At 42.4% G+C, this 26,277-nt stretch overlaps 1 protein-coding gene across 1 annotated transcript; it reads right to left on the reverse strand.

Moving 5' to 3' along the window:
• Positions 1 to 2,758: 2,758 nt before the first annotated feature.
• DIPK2B (divergent protein kinase domain 2B) lies at positions 2,759 to 26,055 on the reverse strand. The gene is made up of 5 exons (XM_035114893.2): positions 25,630 to 26,055; positions 16,305 to 16,569; positions 7,344 to 7,517; positions 6,369 to 6,657; positions 2,759 to 4,688 (listed from the first exon to the last, which is right to left on the reverse strand). Exons 1-5 carry the CDS (start codon positions 25,854 to 25,856, stop codon positions 4,348 to 4,350), a joined length of 1,296 nt encoding a protein of 431 aa, XP_034970784.2. The 5' UTR covers positions 25,857 to 26,055; the 3' UTR covers positions 2,759 to 4,347.
• Positions 26,056 to 26,277: the final 222 nt, after the last annotated feature.

Raw genomic sequence — 26,277 nt, forward strand, 5'->3', positions numbered from 1 at the left:
TAAATTTTTCTCGTTTTAAGTTTTACATCTATGGTAGATTTGAGGTGTCTACTGTAAAGTATTGCTTACAAAAGTATGAATATTTTTAAAAAATATATATGGTATGTATCCTCAAGATATGATATGTCCTTCAGACTGGTTTATTGTTAAATTGCACTTCTTGCAATTACAGACAAATATAGCTGATGCCAAATCGTAGTACAGTAGTAAGAAATGAGAAATAGCCTACCTAGCTAACAACTCAAAAATAGTAGCATTTTGAAGATTAAATCTAGGCACCTTGAAATTTAGCAAGGTATGATCACGTAAAATATAATTTTGATGAGACTGATATCTGAGAAGACGACCAAAAAAAAAGATTTGTACATTCCAGTTGCTTTTTTGAGCAAGTGTAAGGCTATGTTCTATTACTGCTTATTTTGTAATTCAAATTCAATTGTAAATTTTTAAAACATTATAATCCTTTAGGGCATCTTATCTGTTTAAAGTTAATAATAGCATTTTATTTTATTAATTTGCTTCCATACTTTCTTAACTGTTACATGGAAACACATTAAATCTAAATCCAAGATCTTTATTCATCCCAATGGATTAGTTTACTGATTCATAAAGTTCTGCATCAAGTGCACTGATAATTGCAGCTTCATAACTGTGGTATTTGATGTCGCTGAAACAAAGCACCCCCTTCCTTTTTACATTAACAGTTTTTTAAATGCTTCTCTTTAGTTAAAAGTATGAGCAGCATTTTCAAAACCAGAATTTTGTTGAAAGCCAGAGTTTACATACGTTAATGTATCAGATACAATTACTTTAATATGAACACCAACTTGGAACACAGAAAACATTTCGGGGAATAGAACAGATGTAAATGGATACCAGCCTAGCTAATCCAATCCAATCTCCTCCCAAGTATTAAAATGTGGGTTGGCTCTATTCACTGACCAGATTGATTGTTCACAGAAAGTCTAATTTTCTTTGTGCTGGAGGAAGTAGAGCAACTTATTTCAACAATGCTGCTTTGCCTATACCTGCTCTAGTACTTTCTATAGGTTGCATTTGATGAGTTGATGGAATCCTTGTTTTATATAGCCCATGAAGAAATGAACTAAAGCCCCAGTAGTTTATCTGCTTATCACAACTCAAAGGATATTGTACCTCAGTATTGCAGCCCCCACAGGTGAGGTACCCTTCAGAGGCCATATAGTGCCAAATGATTCGGTTTTCTTGCCATTTGACCCAAGCTAACAAAATGAACTTAAACAGGGACAAATGTCAGGTTCTACACTTTGGCAGGAAGAACCAGCTGCACAAATATAAGATGGGAGATGCCTGACTTGGCAGTAGTACACATGAAAAGGATTTAGGGGTCTTAGTAGACCACTAGCTTAATGTGTGTTAACAGTGTAATGCAGCACCCAAAAATGCTAATGCTATTCTAATCTGCATCAACAGAAGTCATAGTACCTCTCTGTTCTGCCTTGAACAGACCACACCTTGAATATGGTGTCCAGTTCTAGGCACCAGAATTTAAGAAGGCTATTGACAAGCTGAAATGTGTGTGGAGGAGGGTGGCCAAGATGATCAAGGGTCTGGAAACCAAGCCTTATGAGGAGCAGTTGAGGTAGTTGGAAATGTTTGTCCTGGAGGAGCCTGTGAGGGGACGTGATAGTCATCTTCAGATATCTCAAGGGCTGTCACATGGAAGACGGAGCAAGCTTGTTTTTTCCTGCTCTGGAGGGAAGGATCCGAACCAATGGATTCAAGTTACAAGAAATGAGATTCTGGCACAACCTCAGGAAGAGCTTTTTGACGGTAAGAGCTGTTTGACAGATGAACAGACTCCCTCAGGGAGGTTATGGACTCTCCTTCCTTGAAGGTTTTTAAGCAGAGATTGGATGGCCATCTGTCATGGATGCTTTCATTGGAGGGGTTGGACTAGCATACATAAAGACAAGGACCAAATTTTGTGGAGCAATGCCCAAATTGTAAAAGCCTGGAAAAGAACATGGCCCTCACTCTCAGTTTGCTTTGGATACAAACTGGTTAAGCATTGTTTGACAACACAGGGAAGATCCTTTTTCAGGGGTCCACTTCACTTTCCACCAGGATAGTTCCACCAAGCATTGGATCAGCCCGCCTGTTTATTGGTTTTGCCTTCATGGAGTTTCTTCATTCTAGTAGGTTGGCATTTTCACTCACATGTTATCTATAGCTCTTAAACATCACCTTATGTGAGGTAGACCTTTGAGAGCCATTGTTCATGTCTGAGAGTTTCAGTATCATGTAGCTATGATCTGGAAGTTGCGTAAAAGTCAATATCATTGCAGTTCTGGTCTAGAATTTAGCCCACAGACTCAGTACTTTGTTCATGCAGGAGATGCCAAGAATTTTATCCTATCTTCTGAACAGGAGGAGGAGCTATTCCCAAGGATAGAGATTGGCCTCTAGGCACACGGTATGGTGACTTACAGTAAGGAACATTTGCACATCAAGTTGGATTAATGTGTTCAGCCAAAACTTTTCAAATGCAAGAGAAGTTGGTTGGTTGGTTGGTTGGTTGACTCTTAGAAGCAAAGGCTCAAAAATAGGAATAGTTATTTCAGGGCTTTATCCTATCGCACTAGGGTTGCCAGACTCAATAGAGGGCAGGACTTCTGTGCCTCTTGGAAATTAAACAAAGGGTCTGCTGGTTTCTCTTTAAGGTTTCCAGACTCAAAAGAGAGCAGGGCAATTAAAGGCACAGAAGTCCTGTCCTCTATTGAGTCTGGCAACCCTATATGGCACCCTAGGTATCGTTTTTGATAGACAGAGTTCTTCTATTTGCTTGTGATAAACTCAAAATGGCAGCTTGTGGTAAACTCACTACAGCTGCAGGCTAGATTGGATTTTTAACCCCAGCCCTCAAATACTTTATTCTTGGCACCACCCCAGTTTAGTTTTCCTGCAGAATAAGGTGAAAGCAAATACAGTAAATATTTAAAAGCACAAATCTGTGGTTAGTAATAATTCCGTCTCAAAACATTTTCCAGAGGACCACAGGTTCCCCATCCCTGATGTCAGACTTGCTTTCAGCAGTTGACCAGATCAGATGCTGGCTGAGGGCCCCAGGGGCTTGGAAAGGGCCCTCGGTGGCCTGTCCTCACCCTGCCACAGTCCACCCTTCCCACCAGATGCTTTTCAGCATCAAACAGTGATGACCCTTTTAAATGGGGGCACCAAGCTCAGCTCCCAGCCCATTTTATAAAAGGACAGATAATGCATTTGTTTTCCAACTCCCTTTATTTCTGCCTCATACCCTATGACTTCTGTATTGCTCCATATACCTGGACCATTCCTTCACACATCAAACCATCATCTTGAATAATGCCTTTCTTTATGCATTCACCATCTTCCATTGCTAAATGACTCTCCCATTTTTCAAGCCCTTCACCCTAGCTCCATCTTGTCCTTCTGGGCAAGAGCCTCTTGTTATCATCCCATCTCACATTAAATCAATAGTAACCCATTACATTGGTTGTGGTCTTTATCTATCTTTCTAGAAGAGCAGAGGTGTCAGCAAAAGTTCCTTCCCACTCCTGCTGTGAGTGGGCAACCCCTTCAGTTAATGTTCTGTGTCTCTCCACAGGATCTTGGCTCATTTGTCATAGGAACAAAAAAATATGGCTCTGGGTATGAAGATAGAATAAAGAAAGGCAAGATTTCAAGCACATATAATGGAAGAAGGTAAAGCACAGGCAGTTTGCTAGTGGGGACATGTGTGCCCCTGGCAACTTATACTCTCCCTGCCTTCCCTGACTCAGCCCAGAAGGAAAGGGAACGAGGAGCAGAAAGCTTGCAGCTTGGAAAGATGGAGCTATCCATGTGTGTTTCACATATCCAACAAAAGTGGAGGAGGGGGAAGAGTGATCTGCAACGGGGCAGGGATGTCTATGTCGTCCTGAAAGGGACAATTGATTCCATCACCTACAAGTAGTCAGCAAAGTCTGTGCAGCCATAGAGAGCAGCTTCCTAGAAAGAAAGTCACCATTGTAACAATGGCTTGGTTCATCTTTAGCATGCTCTTAAACAACAAGCTTGTGAGATTTGCATTGATCTTGCTGAAGGCATTTGTAAAAGCAAGGTAAATGTGAGAAGTTAGAATGTGGTGGCTGATAAGAAGGAGCTCATAGAGGTGCTGTGAGCCTTTGAAGAGCAACGTCAACAGGACCACTGAGTTTCATCATGGCAAAGTGAATGTCTAATGGTGGCAAAATCAGTGTTTGCCTCCCACTGGGGGATTTCCTGGATGATTCTATTCTTTTGACTTCAAAGGTAGAAGAAGTAGGTAAGTGACAGCAAGATTTCCTTTTAGGGTTTATCTCTGTATTTGCAATCGGGATAGCGGTAGGCAAAACGAGGATCACAAGTCTGCAGAGGTTTCAAAATCTCTTCCAGCACCTGAGCTGCCCTGATGACTTCTTGGTCGGTTAGAAATCTGTCTGAACACCTGCTCAGAGCTCTGTCAATCTTCTCCTGGATAGGAGGCAGAAATTTTTCCTTTAAGAGTTTAGGCAAAAGTTCCTCGCAAACCATGATGAGGCTTTGTGTATCCTTGACGGAGTTACAGGAGGGAATCTCAGACTGGCAGTCTGTAACCAGGCAGCTGAATATGTCCTTATCTTCCTGTCGTCCGTCCATCAACCGCTTGCCTAACAGAAAGTAATGAGAAGCTTTGATTATAAACACATATGAACAAATTCCAGAAGGAGAACCATGTTAATCTGCATTGCAGCAAAAACAACAAAAGAATGTCAGGGCATCTTAAAGACTAACATTTATTATGGCATGAGCATCTGATGAAGTGGGCTGTACTTCATGGAGGTTTATGCAGTAATAATTTGCTAATCTTTCAGGTGCCACAATTTTATGTGAGCAAATATTATCTTTATACAGCTCAGCAGTGTTTAAATTTAGATTAGGTGGTCAGTTGGATTACAAATGGATCAACTTGTCTTTTGACTCTTCCACAGGGAAAAGGTGTAGAAGAACAGAAGTTTTATCCTGCCAGGTCCTTGGCAAGGTGTGAGACCTCCATCTCTTTCCATCTAAGAACAGGCATAGGCAAACTTGGCCCCCCAGAAGTTTTGGGACTACAACCCCCATCTTCCCTGGCTAACAGGACCAGTGGTCAGGGATGATGGGAGTTGTAGTCCCAAAACATCAGGAGGGCCGAGTTTGCCTATGCCTGTCTAAGAACAAGGATCTTCCATGATGATGATGATAATGATGATGAATAATTATTTACCCTGCCCATATTACATATTATGTCTGAGAGAATAGTTGTGTCCCAGTCCTCTCCCTAATATGCTATATTTCCATGTACAGGGACATATTGAGCATTCAGTCATGTGACTCCGCTTGAACTCTGAAATGAGACAGTCCTCTGAAGGACTGTACATAACGTTTCTCATTTTGGGCTTTGATTTTACATTTTGAAATTAGATCTAAACTTTGTAGGACTGGGTTTCAGGTAAAAGCTATAAAATGTACAGCGAATGCGAGCATCAGTCAAATGGTCTACCTTTTGTGAAAGCTGCTCGAGGCTGCTTTAGCTGTTTCTAAGAACTTGTGGATGGGGGGTCCATCAAGATGCGTGGCAAACAGAGCAGGCCTTAATCAGAAACCTCTGTTTCTCTCCACATTTCTCCAGAGAAGTTGGGCATACTTTTAATAGATTAAAGTGAATAGCTGGTCCCAGGATCACTTGATGGGCGGGGCAGGTTGCCCATTTTTTAAATGCTGGAACCTGGAGTATCTTTCCTTTAGTTTCCATATTACCCTTGGTAAACTCATGTGCTTTGATTGTTTACTGCCCATATTTATGCTGCTTGTTCTCTCTGATTACCTGTGCTTGTCAGGTGCTCAGGATTGGACCACGTAGAATGTTTCCCCCAGTTGCTTTGACTATAGGTTTTTTTGTTTTTTGTTTTACCACCCATCCTGGCAATTTCCTCAGTTTTTTCTTCCAGTTGAAAGCTAGCTACTTCTCTTCCTCCCCCCCCCCCCGACTTAAACATCTAGTTGTCCTGCTTTTCTTTGGAACTCTGGCTTTGCTTCAGGTGGGTACATTTAGAGTGTACATGTGCTCATTTTGATAATCTGACAATTTCCTGCTATAATATGAATGTTCATGCGTGTGTGTTTGAGTTATGCTAAATGTACTAATTTCCAGTTGCACAGAATCGTATTGGTATACAGATTGCCACCTTTCATTCCTTTTAATTAACTGATCTACCATCAAAAAGCTTGAAGCTAAAGATCTATCCCCCCCCCCCCGCCTCATCCTATCCTCTTGTGACAGATGCTTATTCAAAGATGAAGCTGAGTACCTTCCTGCTTGTCAATGACTCCCAGTGTGCTGGCATCCCGGATAAACAGATGTCCATTGTTGAAAACGCCAAATGTGCCAGCATCGACATGGGTAAAGTAGAGTAAGTAGTTCAGGTCATTGTTCCTCATGGAATTGATGATAGCAAGGAGCTGGAGAGCTAGGTCTGCTGCCACGTCAGAAGACAAGCCAAAGAATTCCTTCAAAGGTCTGGTGCTGGTAGTGACAATCAGCCGCCCGCAGGACCCCAAGTATTTTGGAAATGGCCACCCTTCTGCTCCAGGGAAAATCTGCCCAACAGAGGGGACACAAAATGTGTTAGTGCAAATGTGGGACTATTTATGTGATGGTGTCCCACTTTGGGACTTCACTTTGTGCTGACTTTTTAATCTCTTTTTCTGAATGGCTAGAGTGTGCACGTTGGAAACCAGCTGTGTGAATTGGCCTGTGAATTGGCTGGTGTGCATTTTTGTCACTCGGTTCATGTTGCATACTTCAGGGAGTTTAACAATGGCTAATTCAAAGGGTCTGGCTTGCTGTGCCTATATTCACTATGCTGTGTGTATGCACTGAGAGGGTGTGGATCTGTATGGCTGTTGCTTGAATTGGCCTTCATGACTCTCTTCAGTTCATCAGAACCTGTGTGGTTAAGTACCACACAGTTTTGCTAAACAAAATAATACTCCCACCCACTGCCATTTTTCATTTGAGCACAGCTTCTTAGAGAGGGAGTCACAGTATAGTGTGCATTGATTCCGATTTTACGATGTTGTTCTTGATCTCTGTCAAGGCAAGTGTCCAGTCCACTTGGCTTGTAAATTTAGGCTCCTGCAATTCTCTGTGCAGCAGAGTGGCTATGAAACCTACTGATCCCTATTTTTGAACCAAATTTACTGTAGCTCCAGCTGGTCAAAATGACTTGAACTTGGGTCATGGGGTGGTAATTTACATCACAGGAAGACAGATGGAGTTGTACCTGTAACATGATGGGATGTGCATTAACTGAGAGTGTGTAGAGGAGGCGCAATTTATCCCGGTCGGTGAAATGGTCCATGTAGACACTACCAGCATCTACCACTTCAGCATATCGCCGCACTATTCGGTCCAACAGCCGTTGTGAAGGGCAGCGAAGCATCGGTGTACTCAGACCCTAAATAGAAGAGAAGGGGAAAGGGCCAGTCTTTTTCTCTGCATATAGCGCAGGGGCTTTGATTGAATGGACCTGTGGTTCGTATGTCCCTTTCTATGGTTAGGACCCAGCCCTATAAATTAGCACTGCTGTATATAATTAAGCAGAGCATCTGAAGAAGCAGGTACACATGAAATTCAATGGCCCTGCTTAATTATTTTTAATTAAAATCATAGCTGAAAAGCGATATACAAAAGAACCCATAAGCACATGCATGTTTATATAATAGAAATATGAATAAATTGCTTACCGTATGATATTCATAATGGATCCATATGAAAATCGCATCCCACTGCACAGTGAAAACTCCCAACAATAGTAGATTTATTCTGAAATAACTGGTCCTGCGATATATTACCATGTCTAATAGCTACAAAGAAGCACTGCCATCGGTATCAAGTACTTCCATTAGCATATGCGTTCAAATTCACAAAATGCCTCCTGTATCACTTGGATCTGGGGTGTTCCTGACCGGGCAACCCTAGTTCAAAATGTGTCAGCCAAGATATTGTCTGAGACCTACTGCAAAGCTAAAATTAAACCAGCACTAAAAGAACAGCACTAGTTGCCAGTTAGTTTCCAGGCAGAATTCAAGGCAGTGGTTCTTACCTTTAGAACCCTGAATGAACTGGGATCAGGAAATGTCAAGAAAGTGACATCTGGCATATTCTTAGAACATGAGAATCCCAATAAGCCTTTTAATGGTGCTACCTGCCATTTGAAACTCTCTTTTGACAAAGACTCGCCAGACTCACGCCCTGTTGTTGTTTAGATGGCTGGTGCAAACGTTTGTTTCAGAGAACCTTTTTATACTGTCACTGATGGTGATTCAGTGTGTATAGATTTGTAATTTTTTTTTGTTTAGATCTGTAATTCCTAAAATTTGATGGCAACACATGAATATATTTTCAGGGTTTTGCAGTTGCTTTTACAACTTGTAAAGGTAAAGGGATCGCTGACCATTAGGTCCAGTCATGACCCACTCTGGGGTTGTGGCGCTCATCTCGCGTTATTGGCTGAGGGAGCCGGCGTGCAGCTTCCAGGTCATGTGGCCAGCATGACAAAGCCACTTCTGGAGAACCAGAGCAGCACATGGAAACGCCGTTTACCTTCCCACTGTAGCGGTACCTATTTATCTACTTGCACTTTGACGTGCTTTTGAACTGCTAGGTTGGCAGGAGCTGGGACTGAGCAATGGGAGCTCAAACCCATTGCGGGGATTGAAACTGCCGACCTTCTGATTGGCAAGCCCTAGGCTCAGTGGTTTAACCCACAGCGCCACCCGCGTCTCCTTACAACTTGTAGCCCAGGCATGTCAAACCTGCGGCCCTCCAGATGTTTTGGCCTACAACTCCCATGATCCCTAGCTAGCAGGACCAGTGGTTGGGGAAGATGGGAATTGTAGTCCAAAACATCTGGAGGGCCGCAGGTTTGACATGCCTGTTGTAGCCTGAGGCAATTAACTGTTTGTGTATAGCTGCTAGGGCACCCCTGGCCTCCTGATCTCCTGGTCTCTGGAATGCACTAGCTGTTGCAAATAGGCCTGTTATTCCTGTCGCATTGCCCACCTGGGGCAACTCCTAACTAGTTAGCTGGAAACTGAGGCCAGGCACCAGAGTTGAGTGCCGAAGGGCAACATAAGACAACTGCCCTTTGGTGTAGCTATTTGGAATGGCTCAAAGGGAGCTAGAGGTTAAAGGGGGGAGTTTCCCTATTTGTTAACATCAAAGTTGATGTTGCTTTTTGTAACATATATTGGCCTAGGCCTCCTCCTAATTTTTTAGAGAGAATTTTGCCGTGTGTGAATGTATTATTGATTTCCCCCTTTTTCTTCTGCAACTGAGCATTAGATGATCGGGTTTTCTTTTCAGTAATTAGCAGCTTAAATCAAATGTCAAAGTTTGTGTAACCAAAACAATTGGCCAGTTGACTGAATAGTTGATATATATTGATTCACTGTAGCAGAACAATAAACTTAATTGGTTGAATTTATTGATTTGTTTTGACTCGACTTGGTGCACACACCTGCTTTATAGTGGAGGGGTGTGTAAAAAAAGGTAGCTACACTTTTCAGTTCAGATCAAATGGCAAATCACTCCCACAGCAGATCTAATTCTAAAAACACTTCTATCATAACATTGGGGGGGGGGAGGCTACCGTGTTTCTCATATTATAAGACACGTCTTATATTTATTTTTTCCTCAAAAAAACACACTATGGCTTATTTTCAAGGGATGTCTTATTTTTTTCCTCCTCCTCCTGCCGCGGCCGGCATTGCTGCTGCTCCTATCACTATGTCTTATTTTCGGGGTATGGCTTATATTCCTTGAATGCTTAAAAATCCTGCTATGGCTTATTTTATGGGGATGCCTTAAAATATGAGAAACAGGGTATTTTAAAAGAAAATTAAAGTGGTGGCCATTGTCCGTCTGTACCACAACTCCTCCTTCCCCCATTAATATTAGGAAAAAAGACTTAAGATAGTAGGATTGAATTCAATGTTAGTCATACTCCAAGTAGACTCTCTCATAGCTGCCAAGTTATCCCTTATTTTAAGGGATTTTCCCTTATGCTGAATAGGCTTCCTCGCGAGAAAAGGGAAAACTTGGCAGCTATGGACTCTCTACAATTAATGGACAGGACTAACTTGAGTCCATTGGATATAACTCAAAATGCTTTAAAAAAAAGCATCCCTCCAAACCAAGAATCAAAAGAAAACCTCACATTTTTGATAATTCCAGGCATTAAACAGAAGTTTATTTGGAACTGAAATGCAAGTAACATAACCTGGAACTTATTCCTGTATAGGCTGCTGTGTTCCATTCAGAGTTGCATATACGGTAAGCACAAAGTTAAATCGAGGTTGTCTCTGGGGCAGGCAAGGCTTTTCAGCAAATGAGCATTTGTAGTTTGCAATAAAGATTTTCATTGTGACAGACGAAATAATCATTGTGGCAGGCCACTCAATTGATAGCTGGGTCAGACAGGGCAGGCGGCGTAAAGTGAAAAACATTATTTCATGGTCTGTCATTTTGATTCAAGTATGTTAAGGCTTGTCATAACTCTTTGCACTATAAAAGAAAATTACTTGAGCCCAATAACTTCTGTCAGGTCTCCTCTGTATCCAAAACTACATACGGGAAGACACAGCCGTCAAGGGAGTACAACTACCTTGATGCAGCAGTGGGAGTAAGTGTACTTTAGAGATACTGTTCTTTGAAATGTGTTATTTGCAGTTGCTTAGCCTGTCAATGAAAGAGGATTACTGGGTTAGGCAAGGGTATCAATGCCTATTTTCTGCTGTGGGTAACAACAACAACAACAACAACAACAACAACAACAACAACAACAACTGGGTGGTATGTATTAACATTCCCCCCCCCCAGCTTGGTTTTAATGTACTGGGGTGGGTGGGTGGGATTAAGGACTCAGCTAGATTGGTAAAGAAAAAGTGTCGTACAGTCAAACCTCACTTCCCAAATGCCCCCATTTTGGAACATTTCGGCTCCTGAACGCCAAAAACCCAGAAGTAAGTGTTTTGGGTTTTTGAACGTTTTTCGGAAGCCAAACGTCCAATGCGGCTTCTGCTTGAGTGCAGGAAGCTCCTGCAACCAATCGGAAGCCTTGCCTTGGTTGTCGACCATTTTGGAAACTGAACAGGCTTCCGGAATGGATTACGTTCGACAACCAAGGTTTGACTGTATATGCATTATAACACTGTGGCACCAGGTGGTGGTGTGGAGTTCTGCTTTTGACAACATGATTTCTCATACAAAGTTTAAAACGTGTTTAACTGAAACCCTTCTTTGATGTGTCTAGATGCAGCCTATGTCTAGTGACTACCCAGCCAGCACTTGTGGCAATGAACAGACAGGCAGTAGAAGTCACTGCCCAGCCAAATACTCCATGGTTGGCATCCAGCCCAAGTTCTCACAGGACTTCGCCAAGCCTGAAGTGGACACTATTTCTCCCAGCCTGTATTGAATTTGAATACTTATTCCCACCTGTATCTTTGTTGGATTTGAAATTGTTTCTACATATTATTATTTTTTGTTTTTATATATGGATTTTTTTTTTTTAAAAAAAAGGTTTTAACACATACTGTAATTGGTTTGTTTTTTTTAATTGTCGATAGGTTTCTTGTTTACTGTGAAATTGCTTCAGCATATTTCATGGGAAATGATCCATAAATGGAATTGAATCAAACAAACAAACAAATAATCCCTCTGAGATTACCTGCACTGAGCCTCTGGAACAGAATGGGTTATAAATATAAATAAACATTGGAATAATTTTATTTGGAAGACTGAGCTTCAAAATGTGCAATTCCTTTTCCCAGAACATTGACTACATAGCAGTATATTTTGCCAATATTTTGCAAAAGTCTGCTAATAGATCCAGTGTTTCAGTACTCACGGTAGTCAAGTAAAATGGTAGCCAAAGCCAGGAAAGAAAAATGAGTGTTGGTAACAAAGCCGGTCTTCTTCCAGCTGGATATGTAGCATTATTTTGTTGAAATCAAGTGCATATAAATAACTGGAGCAAGTAGAGAAAAAGCTATTGTGCCAATTAAAAAGTTATACCAAAATAAAAACCCTAAACTTTATCTAGTGTGTGGCTATCCCCAGTTCTGACTGATTTTTCCGTCTGGCACCATGAGTTTGAGTTCCCAGCAAATGCCGAGCCTACTTAGAAGTTCGGCAGGCGCCTTCAACACAGAGAGGAAACTTTAGCCTGTGAGAGAAATTGGCTCAACTCCAACGCTCTAGGGAGTGCTCAAATGGAAAGTACAGTATGCATAAAAGATTTTGCACTCTGGGAGATATTTGTGTGGCACAAGGCAGCCAGCAGAGATTGGGTTTCATCCAAACTGAACAAGGGGAGAGAAGGGAGTAGAGAGAGGGGAGGCACCTCGCTGTGGTAAACTTCTGTCAGAAGCTACTTGGAGCAATGTGAAGCTTGCCCTAGTGTAGAAGGAGGCAGCGAATATATGCCATGTCACTTTTTCTACTGAAACACCCCTACATTTTCTGAATAAAAAGTTGGCTATGGCCCTCGTGTTAAAGCAATGGAAGTCTACTGTTGTGAACCTACATGCTCATAATACTAGGAAATCTTGGTTGCTTGCTAGAGGGGGATTCCCCATACTTCTTGCACAGCTGCAGTTCTGTTTTGCCAACGAAGCTCATGCTGCCATCTTGTGGAGTAAGGGAGAGGACCTGTGGGGGCTGGAAATCAAACCGTTTTAAATCTTGGGGTAGCACAGGGGATTTTGAGGGGAAAGGGAAATGTGAGGTTCTAGATTAAAGCACTTCTCTGTTCAGGCAGGCCGGGGCCTTTTCTTCACAGTGATGCTCTCCTTGATTTACAAGCTGGAAAGATAGAGCTGGCGGTGCAAGCCTATGTTTGCCTGCTCAGAAGTTAGCTCTATTGAGTTGCAGAGGACTAGTAAAGGTAAAGGGGCCCCTGACCATCAGGTCCAGTCGTGTCCGACTCTGGGGTTGTGGCGCTCATCTCGCTCTATAGGCCGAGGGAGCCGGCGTTTGTCCGCAGACAGCTTCCGGGTCATGTGGCCAGCATGACAAAGCCGCTTCTGGCGAACCAGAGCAGCGCACGGAAACGCCGTTTACCTTCCCGCCGGAGCGGTCCCTATTTATCTACTTGCACTTTGATATGCTTTCGAACTGCTAGGTGGGCAGGAGTGCAGAGGACTACTTCCAGGTAACTGTGTAAAGTGTCCATGCTTTTGTTTTGTTCTTCATTCATCTTGTGTTATTTTAATTTGTTGTAGGTGATGAGGCCTCCCTTGTGGGAAATTTGGTTATATTGATATCTCTGTTAGAGCCGCTTATCTTTCATTTAAAAAGCTATTTGGCTTGTACAATATATCAGTTGTCTACTTTTCTGATAATAGTAGCAAAAATATGGGCTTGCTTATACTTAAGTGTCTTTATGTGGGTCAGATACTGAGGGAGAAAGGGTCAATAAATGACTAAGCTGGCTCAAAAAGTAAAAATAATTTTAAAACCCTCTCAGTGGATGTGACTTGTATTTGGTGGGTGTCTGGCATACCTCCCTGAGAAGTTTCTCCATACTGATGCCTATGTCTAGAATGCCCTCCCTCCTCACATCTGGAAGGTAACAACTGTTTGTGATTCCAGATTTTCTTGGAAATGCACCTGTTTGCTCAAGCTTTCCCTACTACTACTACTACTACTAATAATAATAATAATAATAATAATAATAATATACCACCCTATACCCAGAGGTCTCAGGGCAGTTCACAGAACAAAACCAAAATATATAATAAAAATAAAAACAACAACACAATAACCCCCTCCCCAAAAAGCCACATTTTAAAAGGGCATAGGCCATAGGATGTCAATCAGATCAACCAAAGGCCTGTTAAAAAGGGACATTTTTGCCTTGCGCCTAAATGTGTATAATGAAGGTGCCAGGCAAACTTCCCTGGGGAGAGCATTCCACAGATGAGCCACTGCAAAGAAGGCCCGTTCTCGTGTTGCCACCCTCTGGACCTCTCAAGGAGATGGCACACGAAGAAGGGCCTCAGAAGATTTTGCATTTAATTTTGGTTTTAATCGTTGTAAATCTTTTTGAGTTTGCTTTGTCAATGCTAAGTAGTATGTAATTATTATTATTATTATTATTATTATATCATTTGGAATTTCCCTTGAAAAATCCCTCAGATATTAGAAAGTGAGCTATTTTTTTCTGATCTGGCAAAGGATATTTCTTTTAGATCATGAAAATGTTTGATGGGTGAGGGAGGTTGTATCTTTTCAAAGTCTCATATCTATTTTGTGAGTGGTAAGGTAGGAAGCCATGCCAGTGCCTTTGTTTAACACCTTTGCTTGTTTGCACTCTGAGCATCTCAGTCATATGATAGAAAACCAGCCTCTGTTTCTTTGAATCTGCCATTGGCTATGCAGGTGGGTGCTGTGGAGCTTGCTCTGTCCTAAGGACTGGAATGTTATTCCTACCCAAGAACATGCCTAACTGTAGCAGCTCTGTGGGATGAAGAAGGAAAGAACAAAACAGGCCAGCATTTGTTTGATGGAATCAAGTAAGAGACACAAAGTTTCTAAAGAGCCCATCCTATGACCCCTCTTTTGGCAAAACATCTCAGTTACTTAAATAGATGATTCCTGCTTCTGAAAATTAGGTGAACTGAAAGCTGTAACACCAGCACCATTTATATGCTGACCCAATGTGAGAAGCCTCTCTGGTGCAACTAGTGGTCAGCATCTTTCTCCACAATTCAACAACAACAACAACAACACCAGCATCCTGTGTTTGAGGGTAAGATGGCCACTGCTGCATATACACTATATAAAGTATCCACAGTACATTTCCCCCATCAAAGAGTTCTGGGTAGCCAATGCTGATTGCTCATTGCTGTTGCTTCCATTTTCCTTCCTTCCTTCCTTTTGCTCTTTAATGCTGCTGGTGTGCTTTGCTGCTGTTTTGTTGTTTGCCTCCCCCCAATTCTTGGCCTTTTGCTCCTGTTCCTTGGAGACAGCAACTGCCCAGCAACTGTCCCGAAACAGCAGGAACTACGGCCAGAAGATGAGATTTATCTCTTCACTCAACCTACATGACTCAGAAGGAATTCAGTAAAAAGGCCAACAGACTTCCTCTCGCATGACATGCATCACTATAGTTGGGTGAGAGAGATGAAAGACACTTCAGAGTGCTGGGCTGGTGCCTGCCTCTGGGCATGAGGCCACCAGAGTGTGCCTGATACTCTAGGAGGATAACAAGTTTCTTCTGTAGGGTGGCTGTGTCTGCAAGAATCTCGGGGGGGGGGGCACACAACCCGACACTGCCCTACCTTGACACAACACACCCACAGACATTGGCACCAGCTGAGCAGCAAGTGATGCTTTGGTTGCCCTTTAGAAAAGTCACTGGCACCAGCACCAGCACCTAGCAGGGATGGGTCTAAAAGAGTAAAGATCAGGTTGCTACGTTTGCTGAAGCTTTGTATGCAATAGGCGTTTTCTCCCAGATTGGAAGAGATCAGTCACCAGCTTGTTCCAACATGCCTGGCCCCAAATTCATAACCCTGTCACCCCACATTAGCTTATTCAGTTTAGGAGGTAAGCGCTGAACAATGGCTAGCCTTCAAAGATGGCAGTCGGTGGGAACGTAAGAGGAAGTAACAAAAACAAAAGCAAATCCATGGCATATTGCAGTCCACGGGAACTTATGTCATGATAAATTTGTTCGTCTCTCTAAGGGACTGCCAAACTCTTGCTTGATTTTCCATACCATACAGATTCAAGAGGCTAAGGTGAATAATTATTTTCTGACGTGTTTGCAGTTTGCGTGCAGATGACCGGTTCAGATAGTGTGCGTGCGTGAAGAGAATCTTTCCTTGATTTGGTTTCTGATCAGGTACAGGGGTGTGGCAAGATTTTCTTCACCACTTTGCACAATATTATGGATGGCTTTTACTAAGTGGTGGTATACACCCCATCAGGTGTGACTGTGGTGTGTGTATATGGCTTCCTTCTATATCCAAGCAGTGAAGAAAACTAGTAGAAACTGAGCCAGATCCAGCAAATTACAAGTGATTTCTTTGTGATGTATGGTGTGTGCGTGTGCGTGTGTGTGTGTTGGGGTGGGGTGTATACGAGAGAACCAGATCCCATAAAAATAAAACACTTTACTCCTGTGACACACTCTGTTGTGTAAATTCCATATCTCAGGGCCCTGTATACCAACCTGGACCAGGTTAGGGGTGAGGCGTTTTGTTTTTAGCCATTTCTGGAATCTCTCTGTTTTCCACAAGACTCGCTCGATGCTGCAGCTTTTTGTGTGGGTAAGAAAAGTGCAAATCCTCTTGTCTGCTTGGTCGTGCTGGTATTTTGTGGTTAATCTGGAGAGATCCACTGGCCGCCAACTTATGGTGTCATCTGAGTAGTTCCCAGAGTAGTAGGAGAGGTAGCTGGGAGGGAGTTTTAAACTGGAAGAAAGCCAGCTGTCAAACCTGCCATCAAATCAAGACATGCAATGTTGTTAATCCACCTTAGCCCAGCTAAGCAGCAGCAGACCGCGGTGCCTGCCAAATTCTCACATTTCCAGGTAGAATTCCAAAACAGATCTATAAGGTGGACTAAGTAGTATCCACTGTTTATTAGGGCACAAAGCCTTTATCAAGCAGGCTCTATTCTTTGAAACTGGATTAAGCTATCACTTATTCCCCCTCCACTCCAATTCCACACAATAATATCCAGGAGTGAAGTTAAACTGGAAAGCAGCCACAGAAGGGGTGCTTATAAAACAGACAGAAGAAATCACTATAACATCTAAATGTCTGTTGTAATAATAATATATTTACATACCCCTTGATATAAAAAATTCCTAGTTTACATAAAGCACGATAAGATTATTTTTTTAAAAAAATCTATATATGCATATAACCAAAATGCAAAGAAATGCATCGGTAAAAACAGAGACAACATCAATAAAACATTCAGTTATATAACAACAACCAAACGGAGCAGTGTGGTGAATCTTATAGGCCAGGGAAGAACCTGCTTAAATTGATGGGTCTTCCAGAGGTGTTTAAAGCTTGCTACTATTTCTGTCTCAAAAACAATATACGGTACTAGGAGGGCTGTTTCTGAGAGTAGATGGAAGACTAACCACCAGCCTTGTTGACTAGGGCGAGGGGTCAGGATAAAAGCGTTCAGTCAGTAACCCTTCCTAATACAAATCTGGCAATGATGATAATTGGGCACAAGAAACAGACACTAAGTTCCTTTGTGCAATTGAAAAGGGAGAACCGCCTATGTCTTCATAGAATCATAAATCATAGAATTGTTAAGTTGGAAGAGGGACCCTAAGGGTCATCTAGTCCAAGCCCTTGCAATACAGGAATCTCAGCTAAAGCATCCATGTCAGATGGCCACCCAAGCTCTGCTTAAATACCTCCAAGGAAGGAGAGTCCACAACCTCCCGAGGGAGACTGTTCCATTCTTCTGACTGCAAAATACCTAGACAACTGGAAACAGTCACATGCTCAGCTAATATTTGTGACATTCACTGCTTTGATCAGATGTAGTTCATGACAGCACACTTTTTGGCCTTTTACGCATGTTATTTCTGAGGCTTCCCTCTCTCTGTTGCTATTGTTTATGAGAGGGAGCCTTCTCCTTTTTTCCTGCTTTTCCTGAGGAAGCAAATGTAGCCAATTCAGGATTCTCTTGTTTCATTATGCCCCTCAATCAGTTGTGTGCATGTACACGGTGTGAGGGCATGTACACAAACACTTTCTTCTCTCTCCTTCAAGCTATTTTATATAAGAATTATTCTTTGTTATTACAATTTATCCCATTTTTATCGCACCCTGCCTCGCAAAGGGGCCCGGGGCAGCAGATGCATAGATAAAACATTCAAATAATGTTGACTCCTCATGAACTTCTTCTTTATTTAGTCTAATGGCAGGCATTCAAGAAAATTTCCCAATTGTTCCAATTTTCCATGTGAATATAGAAAAAATATCCTTATCTAACCCCATCATGAATTTAATGTTAATCACTGAGAGCTGAAGACAGTCTGGCAAGATTGTTTGGGTTACAGCTGGGTTAGAATGCAAGCTCATGCAGATCCATCAACAAAGCAAAACTAGATTCCATGCTTTAAAACTTGCCTCCCTCCCCCTTGCATAAATTTAATTTTAAAAATGAACATGCATATCTTGCTTTGGATCTTGAGAAATTGGGTCTTGAGAGATGCATACAGTTTTAGGCACAGAATCCCTTGCTTTAAAACTGATTCTAGTAGAATCCCTTCAGAGTGTGTGGTTTGAGCATGACTATCTTAAAATTGATTTCATTTCTCCTCTACAAAACTGAATGAAATCTAATCCTTTATCTCCTCTGAGTTTGGGAGAAGGTTGAATTGGCAAGTTAGATTTGTGAATGATCACAGGGACGGTGTAATCCTCTGCACGTTTGCTCAGAAGTAAGTCCCACTGTGTTCCATAAGATATCTATATTGTCATTGTCCCCTTGCGGAAACAACGAAATTACAGGAGAGCCAGTGTGATGTAGTGGTTAAGAGCGGTAGACTCATAATTGGGAAACCGGGTTCGCGTCTCCGCTCTTCCACATGCAGCTGCTGGGTGACCTTGGGCTAGTCACACTTCTCTGACATCTCTCAGCCCCACTCACCTCACAGAGTGTTTGTTGTGGGGGAGGAAGGGAAAGGGGAATATTAGCCACTTTGAGACTCCTTAGGGTAGTGATAAAGCGGGATATCAAATCCAAACTCTTCTTCTACTACTACTCATGGAACACAGGAAATCATTGTGGTGTAGGAGATAGAGCACTTGCCTTCAACTATGAAGACCTGTATTCACATCCCAAATTAGCTATGAAACTGACTGAGTGCCCTTGGGCAAGTCACTATTGCTCAGCCTAGAATACCTCACAGGCAAGATGACAGGATAAATTGGAGAGGAACCATTTACATGGCCTGACTTGCAAGGAATCTACCACAGCCTTAAACAGAAATAATGACCACTCCCCACATCAAATGGGGGGGGGCGTTTTTTGCGTGGTCGTGCGCAGCCCACCCGCCCCCTGATCCTATGAGGTTCCCTAAAATACAACCTGGCTTTGCCCCCTCCCACGCTGGATACCTGGAGGTTCCCGCCTAACCTCAGACAGTTAACCAATCCCAGCGGCGGGGGAGGGGTGGGTTGCAAGGGGAGTTGGCCAGGTAGGGCGGGACTGCCCTGCCCACACAATAGAGGGTGGCACTTACCTGGGAGCCCTCAGTCGGCTCCAGAGCTTCTCCCACCCTGCCCTCCCTCAGTTATGCCTTCTTTTGCAGGTTAACCTCTTCTCCACAGGTATGTGGGTGCTGCTACATCATTGGTTGCTGTTAAAGGACCAGGAAGGAATTTCCCTGCATTGGCAGGTTTTGCTTTTCCCATAGCAAAACATCACAATTTTGGCGGTTTCAGGCCTTGGGCGGAATCCTTTAGTCTATCTTCCCTAAATTGGGGAGGGGCATGAAGCGGTGAGCCACGCCCCCCCTGCAGCAGCGACCCCAGGGTTCCCCATTAAAGGGGTTGTTTTGAGGGGAGTCATTGGCCATACGCCGAGAGGCTGTCAGTGGTCTCCCCAGCTGTTCCCCAGATCCCCAGCTGGGGACTAGGAGGGATAAACGCCCAACGCCTAAACCAGTGATGGGCAACCTTTTGAGCTTGGTGTGTCAAAATTTGCCAAAAAACCGAGCATAACATGGGTGGTGTGTCACTTCGAGGAAAAAAACCCCATAATTTCACAATATTTATAGTTTAAATAACAAAAATGTATAATTGTAATATATAACTGTATTTAATAAACCAAAAACTAATTATTTAACCAAAACAAACCAAAAACCCCTTATTTATCACAAAGTGCCCAGAGTTGTAGAGCTTTTTGGAGGGAGCTGCTGACCAAAGTTTTGGAGGGTTTTTTTGGGGTGTGTGTGTATAAGTTGATTTGCTTTTGGGGGGGATGCCCCAAAGCTGCTGCGCTTTTTTTGGGGGGGGGGAAAGAGAACAGAAATAAATGATGAATAATACCTTCGCTGGAACTAACACACAACACCGACATAGTCTGCCAAAGCGCCAACAAAACCAGCACAGAACAGGTTAAAAAACGAACACTGTTACACCCAATCATAGTCTGCCAAAGCGCCAGAAAAAACAGCACAGAAAGGGTTAAAAAACGATCTCTGGCTACCAGCAGCAGCAGCAACAACAACAACAACAAAAGGATCCGGGTTTTAACAGTGGAGACAAGCTGTAGTGGAGACAAGCTGTAGGAGGAGTGGGAGAACAAATGGGGGAAACAACAACAACAACAACAACAACAACAACAACAACAACAACAACAACAACAACAACAACAACGTGAATGGGCCGATGGGGCGTGTGCCAGCAGCGAGGGCTCTGCGTGTCACAGGTTCGCCATCACTGGCCTAAACCAAGGTCTCCCTACATCTGAATCTTTAATGAAGTTGTGGCCAATTTTAATCCCATAGCACGTTGTCATGAGTCATTATTCCACTAAGGATTGGGGGTTGGGGTTGGGGGGATCTCTGCCTGTCCACGCAATCCCCTCCCTCATCTATTTTTCAAGCCATTTCCTTTTCCTCCAAGTCCTTCCTCTGCAGACACTGCTGACACAATGGCTGCATTCAGATGTGGGGATTGTTGTGTTAGTTTTCCTGATTACAACACTAGTGTTTCTGTCCTGGATTCTAATATTCCTTTTACACTGCATTGTATAACTGCAATGTTTTGATTGATATAACACCATGTTGTGTTAAATTTTAAACGGTGAGAAAGAACCCTAGGTCGGGTACCGTACCAAATTTCATTGTATGAAATTAGAACGCAGAACTCCCACAATTTTCTGGACATGAGTGCTAGACTTCCACTAGCTTTTCAGCAGTGGCTTTTTTTTGTATCGTGTGAAAGATCACATAAAATATGGAAGTTATCAGGTAACTTGTGAAAGCAAAATAAAGTGCTGTCTGAATGCAACCTGAGTAACTGTTAAATGACGAGATATTCAGCACTTTTTTTCCTTTTACTGACTCTGCTCCTTTCACTTTGACAGCAACCTGACATGCAGAATTTTTGAAAAGTGATGCTTTGCCTAACTTGGTGTGGAGTTGCAAAGATGGAAGAGCCTTGCCTGCTACATTTGTGCACCTCAGGCACAAGTGCAGGAGGGAGTAAAAAACAATCTGGGCAGCAGTCTTTTGTCAGCTTTGAGAATTCAAAGTTGTGTTTTCATTTGAGGACTCAGGAAATCTGAGGGGCATTTTTACTTTACTTTATTTATTTTAGTATCTGATGGTTGCTCATGCAAGGGAGACGGAGGAGAGGCATTTGCAATGCCAATGAACATTGTAAATTGGCAAATTGGTATTGAGAGAGTGGTGCTGGGGTGAAGCCCCCTGTTCAGCCGTGAAACCTGAGGCAGCCTCCTTCTTGGCCTAAGTTCTCCAACTATGAAATGGGAATTTCCAAGGCAAGCCTAACAGAGTTCCTTTGAGGACAAATTTTATGAAGGATGTGAAGTGGTTTGTATGCAAGTGATTCATAATTGCCATTGTTCCTTGCAATCAATTAAAAGTGCTGCATTCTATCATTAACACTCAGTAGAAACAAGAACATAAATTAACCCAAACGGATGTCTTCATCCGGAAACCTGTAAGGCAAAGGTAAAAGGCTCTGGGAACATGACTCTATCTGCATTTAACCAGTTCACCAATTACCTGGCATGCTTTGTAAATGCTTATCATGGGCGTTGCTGGAATAGCAGTTCACTCTTACATCAAGTTATTTAATCACAGGCTTTAAAAGCAATATTGCCACATAGACCAGTACTCATTACTCAACAGGGTGGGGAGCTAGTAATTCCATTTTGCTAATGAGAGTTAATCCAGACAAAGATAAGAAAAGAGGAGATGCATTATAACAGAACAGGTATGAATTACCACTTCTTAGAATGAATGATACGTTTCATTCAGAATGGTTCTGATATATTCAGAATCAGCAGAATCTACTACAGCCTGAAGTGAAATAAGCAAAGTATACCTATGGTCCACTCATGGTGGATTTCTCTTTTTTGGGGTGGGGTGGGGGTGTATTCAGCATCTCCCTTCCCCACCCCTGCACCTGCAACGGTAGCTGTTTGCTATTAAACCCTTCCATCCAGTGAAGAAGCTGTAGCAAAGTGCTAATCCGAATGAGCAAAGTAAGACCATGAGCTGCGAAAAAACTCCATAACAGGGACCGTCAATGTGGCACCCTTCAGATGTTGCAGACTACAACTCCCAGCATCCCTAACCATTGAGCATGCTGGCTGTGTTGGAGGGAGTAGGAGTGCAGCATACCATGGGCACACTCATTTTATGTGGAGTACTGGCTACACTTATTAGGTTGACTCGCAGTGCAAGCAGGCAAGTTGCCTTTCAGGAAAGCTTATTTATCATTACTCAGGAGAGCATTGATAAATCCCTGCTAAGTTGTTTCTGAGGTAATTCAGTGTGAATGATGACTATTTTAAAAACTGCTGGTCTGCACTTTAATTAACAGGGTCCCTAAGTATCCTCTTAGTACAAATAATATATCAGATCTCCAGTTTCATCCAAAATACTCCTTTGCGTCTCTGCCTAACTGCTAGTCAACGATGCCAGGAAAGGCACCCACCTTCCTCAGCCATAAAGAGAAACAGGATGGGGTGGGATGGGTGATGTGGTGATGGGCAGATTTAGGTTAGCTTGTGCCCAAGGCACCGATTCTGTTGTTGTTGTTGTTGTTGTTGTTGTTGTTGTTGTTGTTGTTGTTGTTGTTGTTCTGCTCTTCTGTATACTTTCCTTAATGTGGAGCTCTTACTCTCCAGACATTATACATATTACGCAGAGCCAAACCATAATATAGAAAACTTTGCCCTTTAAGGTTTGTTTGCCCACCTCCTTGGCAACTGTCCACCAGCTGGTGAAAACTTTTCAGGAGATGATGTTTTATATGATGAACGTTGTTTGTGGCTTATGTCTGTTGGGTCTGATTTCATTCATAGATAGATATTATTTTGTGTTGTGTTTTATTATGGGGATGTTGTGTTTTAGTTGTTGTAAGCTACTCTGCAAAAGTACTAGAAGGGTGGGTTATGTGTCACTAAATCAATAAATAAGTCCAGTTTGTCTCCAAATTCACACCAGACGAAGAGTGGACGAAGACTCCTGAGTAGTTCTTAATGAACTCTTTACTTTCTCTCCCATGTGTACTAGCAAAAATATGCAGGGTGTAGAGATATTCTGCACATTGCCAGGGTTCTTGCAATCTATAGGTCTTTCCTCCAGAGTCACGCCCCCCCCCCTGTCATAATGATAGGCATTTTAGTGGTTTAAATATAAATGTAAAATGCGAAATGAGTCTTTTATAGCAACTCCACCAAGGCTTTTTATTGCTTTAGTGAAGTATATTTTATATAGAAGCAGATACCTAAAAATGTAATTTGACTCTGTTTGGTGTAATAGTAATAATATAACTAGTGGTGCGTTAAAACTATAATTTATTAATATAGCAGTTTTTTCACCACCATGCTGCCAATTCTTTAAAAGCACCTTTCCATATATAAATCATATTAGAAGAGAGTGAACTCGGTCCTTTTAAAACTCTTTACCTGCTGTCATCTACCTTAATAACTTTTTATCTTGGCTATCTCTGCTTTGTGAATCTGAAATAGATCTAATGATTATGATAATGGCTTGTGTAGATGTTTTACTCTCACTAGAAGAATATTTATGTTTGACAATTGTCCCTGACATGCTTAACAAAATCCTGGCAAGATGAAAATGCTTGAGCCTCCTTCATGCTTCAGTCAATTTTGATAATGTAAAGAAAAATAAATCCTTCGGCGCAGCCCACCTAAAGTAGAGCTCCTATTATGAGCTGGGTTTGACATTTTGAAGTGCTATGTAGCCTGAGCCCTGCTTGCTCCTCCTCCTCCTCCTCCTCCTGCTGCTGCTGCTGCTGTATATTCCCCTTGTGCCTTAAGGTGATATTGAGGTGAGGCCCTGCTTGCATGCCTCCACCACCAGAGGGTCAGCAGTTGGCTGAAAGAACCCAAGCCCTCTCTGCAGCCGGTGTCCTCCTGACTTTTAGAAGGTTAACGGTAAAGGTAAAGGGACCCCTGACCGTTAGGTCCAGTCGCTGATGAGTCTGGGGTTGCGGCACTCATCTCGCTTTACTGGCCGAGGAAGCCAGCGTTTGTCCAGAGACAGCTTCTGGGTCATTTGGCCAGCATGACAAAGCCGCTTCTGGTGAAACCAGAGCAGCACACGGAAACGCCGTTTACCTTCCTGCCTGTTTACCTATTTATCTACTTGCACTTTGTGCTTTCGAACTGCTAGGTTGGCAGGAGCAGGGATTTAACAACGGGAGCACACCCCGTTGTGGGGATTTGAACCGCCGACCTTCTGATCAGCAAGCCCTTGGCTCTGTGGTTTAGACCACAGCACCACCAAAACTGTTTATTCAGGAAAGGCATTTGGGTCTGGTAGGCAAATGACATAGATTTTATTTAGTAGCTCTGTTGCTACTTGGGGTTTCTGGTATATTGGAATTACAATATTTTAGCCTATACTGCTTTTTTTTTTTAAAAAAAAAAACAAGAACAGAATAAAGCTGCAAGCTGCTTCTAAAGCTTATGAGGAGTAAATAGGAATCAAAATGAATTTAACTTTTCTAGAACTAGTGACATGAATCCCATTTCTAACACCTTTCCTGACATGAATGAAGTGCAGCAGATTCACTATACACAGCCAAGATGTATTTATGCATATTCTTGGTGGTGGTTGCACTCATATTTTAAAATGTAGCGGTTAAAATTTATTCCTTGCTTACCTCTTGACCCTGACATTTGGCACCTGAGATGTGTATTTTAGGATTGTAATCTGTTTTAACTGTATTTAAAAAAGTATTTGTTTTCAAAAAATTATATGTAATTGCTGTAACCCACCCTGTGACCTCGTGGTGAAAGGAGGGGGTAAGAAATATAATAATAATAATAATAATAATAATAATAATAATAATAATAACAATAACAACAACAACAACAACAATATTTCAGAAGCAACTTTTTAACAGCTGCCTATAAGCAAAGAGCTCCTGAAAACAGTATTGGTGCAAAATGATTCTGAGACAGGTTAGTCATTTGACAACTTAACAGTGGAAGCCTGTGAAAGAGAATGCATGCATTGAGTTCAGTGAGATTTACTTCCAAATAAGTGGGCATAGGATTGCACTTCAAATTACGCAGGGTGATGATGTGGGGATTTACTATGATGGCTGTAAAGGTGATATTCACTACTGACAAGTACATATAGAGCAGATATGAACTGGTGACAAATTACATGCATGAGCTCATCCTCCCAGCGGCCCCCACCCCACCCCAAGCAGTTGGCAATATTAAAAGAGCTAGACTTCCACTTCCCTTTGTCCCCACCCCAAACATGATACGGAGAGTCTGACCTTATTTCTTCTTTAAAGAACTTCTTGCAAATGGATGTTCCAATGCAGACATTGCATTTATCAAGTCCCAAAAAAGTTCGGCCAAAACTGTAGCTGAGTTTGACCCGGGGACCTGCAGATGGGGAAACGGTTGCTGCTAAGAAAGTGCCGCAGTTCAGACTCAAGCACAGAAGAGGCAACAGCTTGACCACACATTTAGAGCAAAGGCGATGCAGCCAAGGCCTCATTGCTACTCATCTGCTACTCCTAACCTAGCTTCTGATGGTCTCCGATTTCGACTGAACAACATTTTATTCAACTGGAGAGTTTTGGCCCAAGAGACTTTGAGCTCTCTTATCTTGCCAGCTGGTTGGTGGCTTCAGAGGTTCGGTGGGAAGGAGCATGGACTGGGGTGGGCACAAGGAAATACATGAGGATGCAGATAACTTTTGTTGCTATAGTTACCTTTCCTATGCTAGGAGCAGCTGTTGACCCACCCATCACCAAACACAGAATGGAATGAAAGCTTTGCTCATCATAGTGTTGATGGGGACAAACGAAGGATATCCTGTTGAAGGAGCACAAAGTATTCATCGTGAAATCCAACAGGAACTGCTTCTGATAACATGATAACAGACAACAATTATAGTTAGGGTATGTGAAGAATGA

Source organism: Zootoca vivipara, chromosome 4 (assembly GCF_963506605.1).
Source record: "Zootoca vivipara chromosome 4, rZooViv1.1, whole genome shotgun sequence".
Classification (NCBI taxonomy): Eukaryota; Metazoa; Chordata; class Lepidosauria; order Squamata; family Lacertidae; genus Zootoca; species Zootoca vivipara.

Bases quoted from the DNA above. Each gene is read 5' to 3' on its own strand.
- DIPK2B (XM_035114893.2), bottom strand. From the start codon at position 25,856: ATGAGGCCTTGGCTGCATCGCCTTTGCTCTAAATGTGTGGTCAAGCTG. The intron at 16,570-25,629 runs GTCAGACTCTCC...ATTTGATGGCAG, and splicing joins TTCTTTAAAGAAGAAATAAG to GTTTGACAGCTGGCTTTCTT. The intron at 7,518-16,304 runs GTTGGTATACAG...TCTTCTATTTAG, and splicing joins TCACCCCTAACCTGGTCCAG to GGTCTGAGTACACCGATGCT.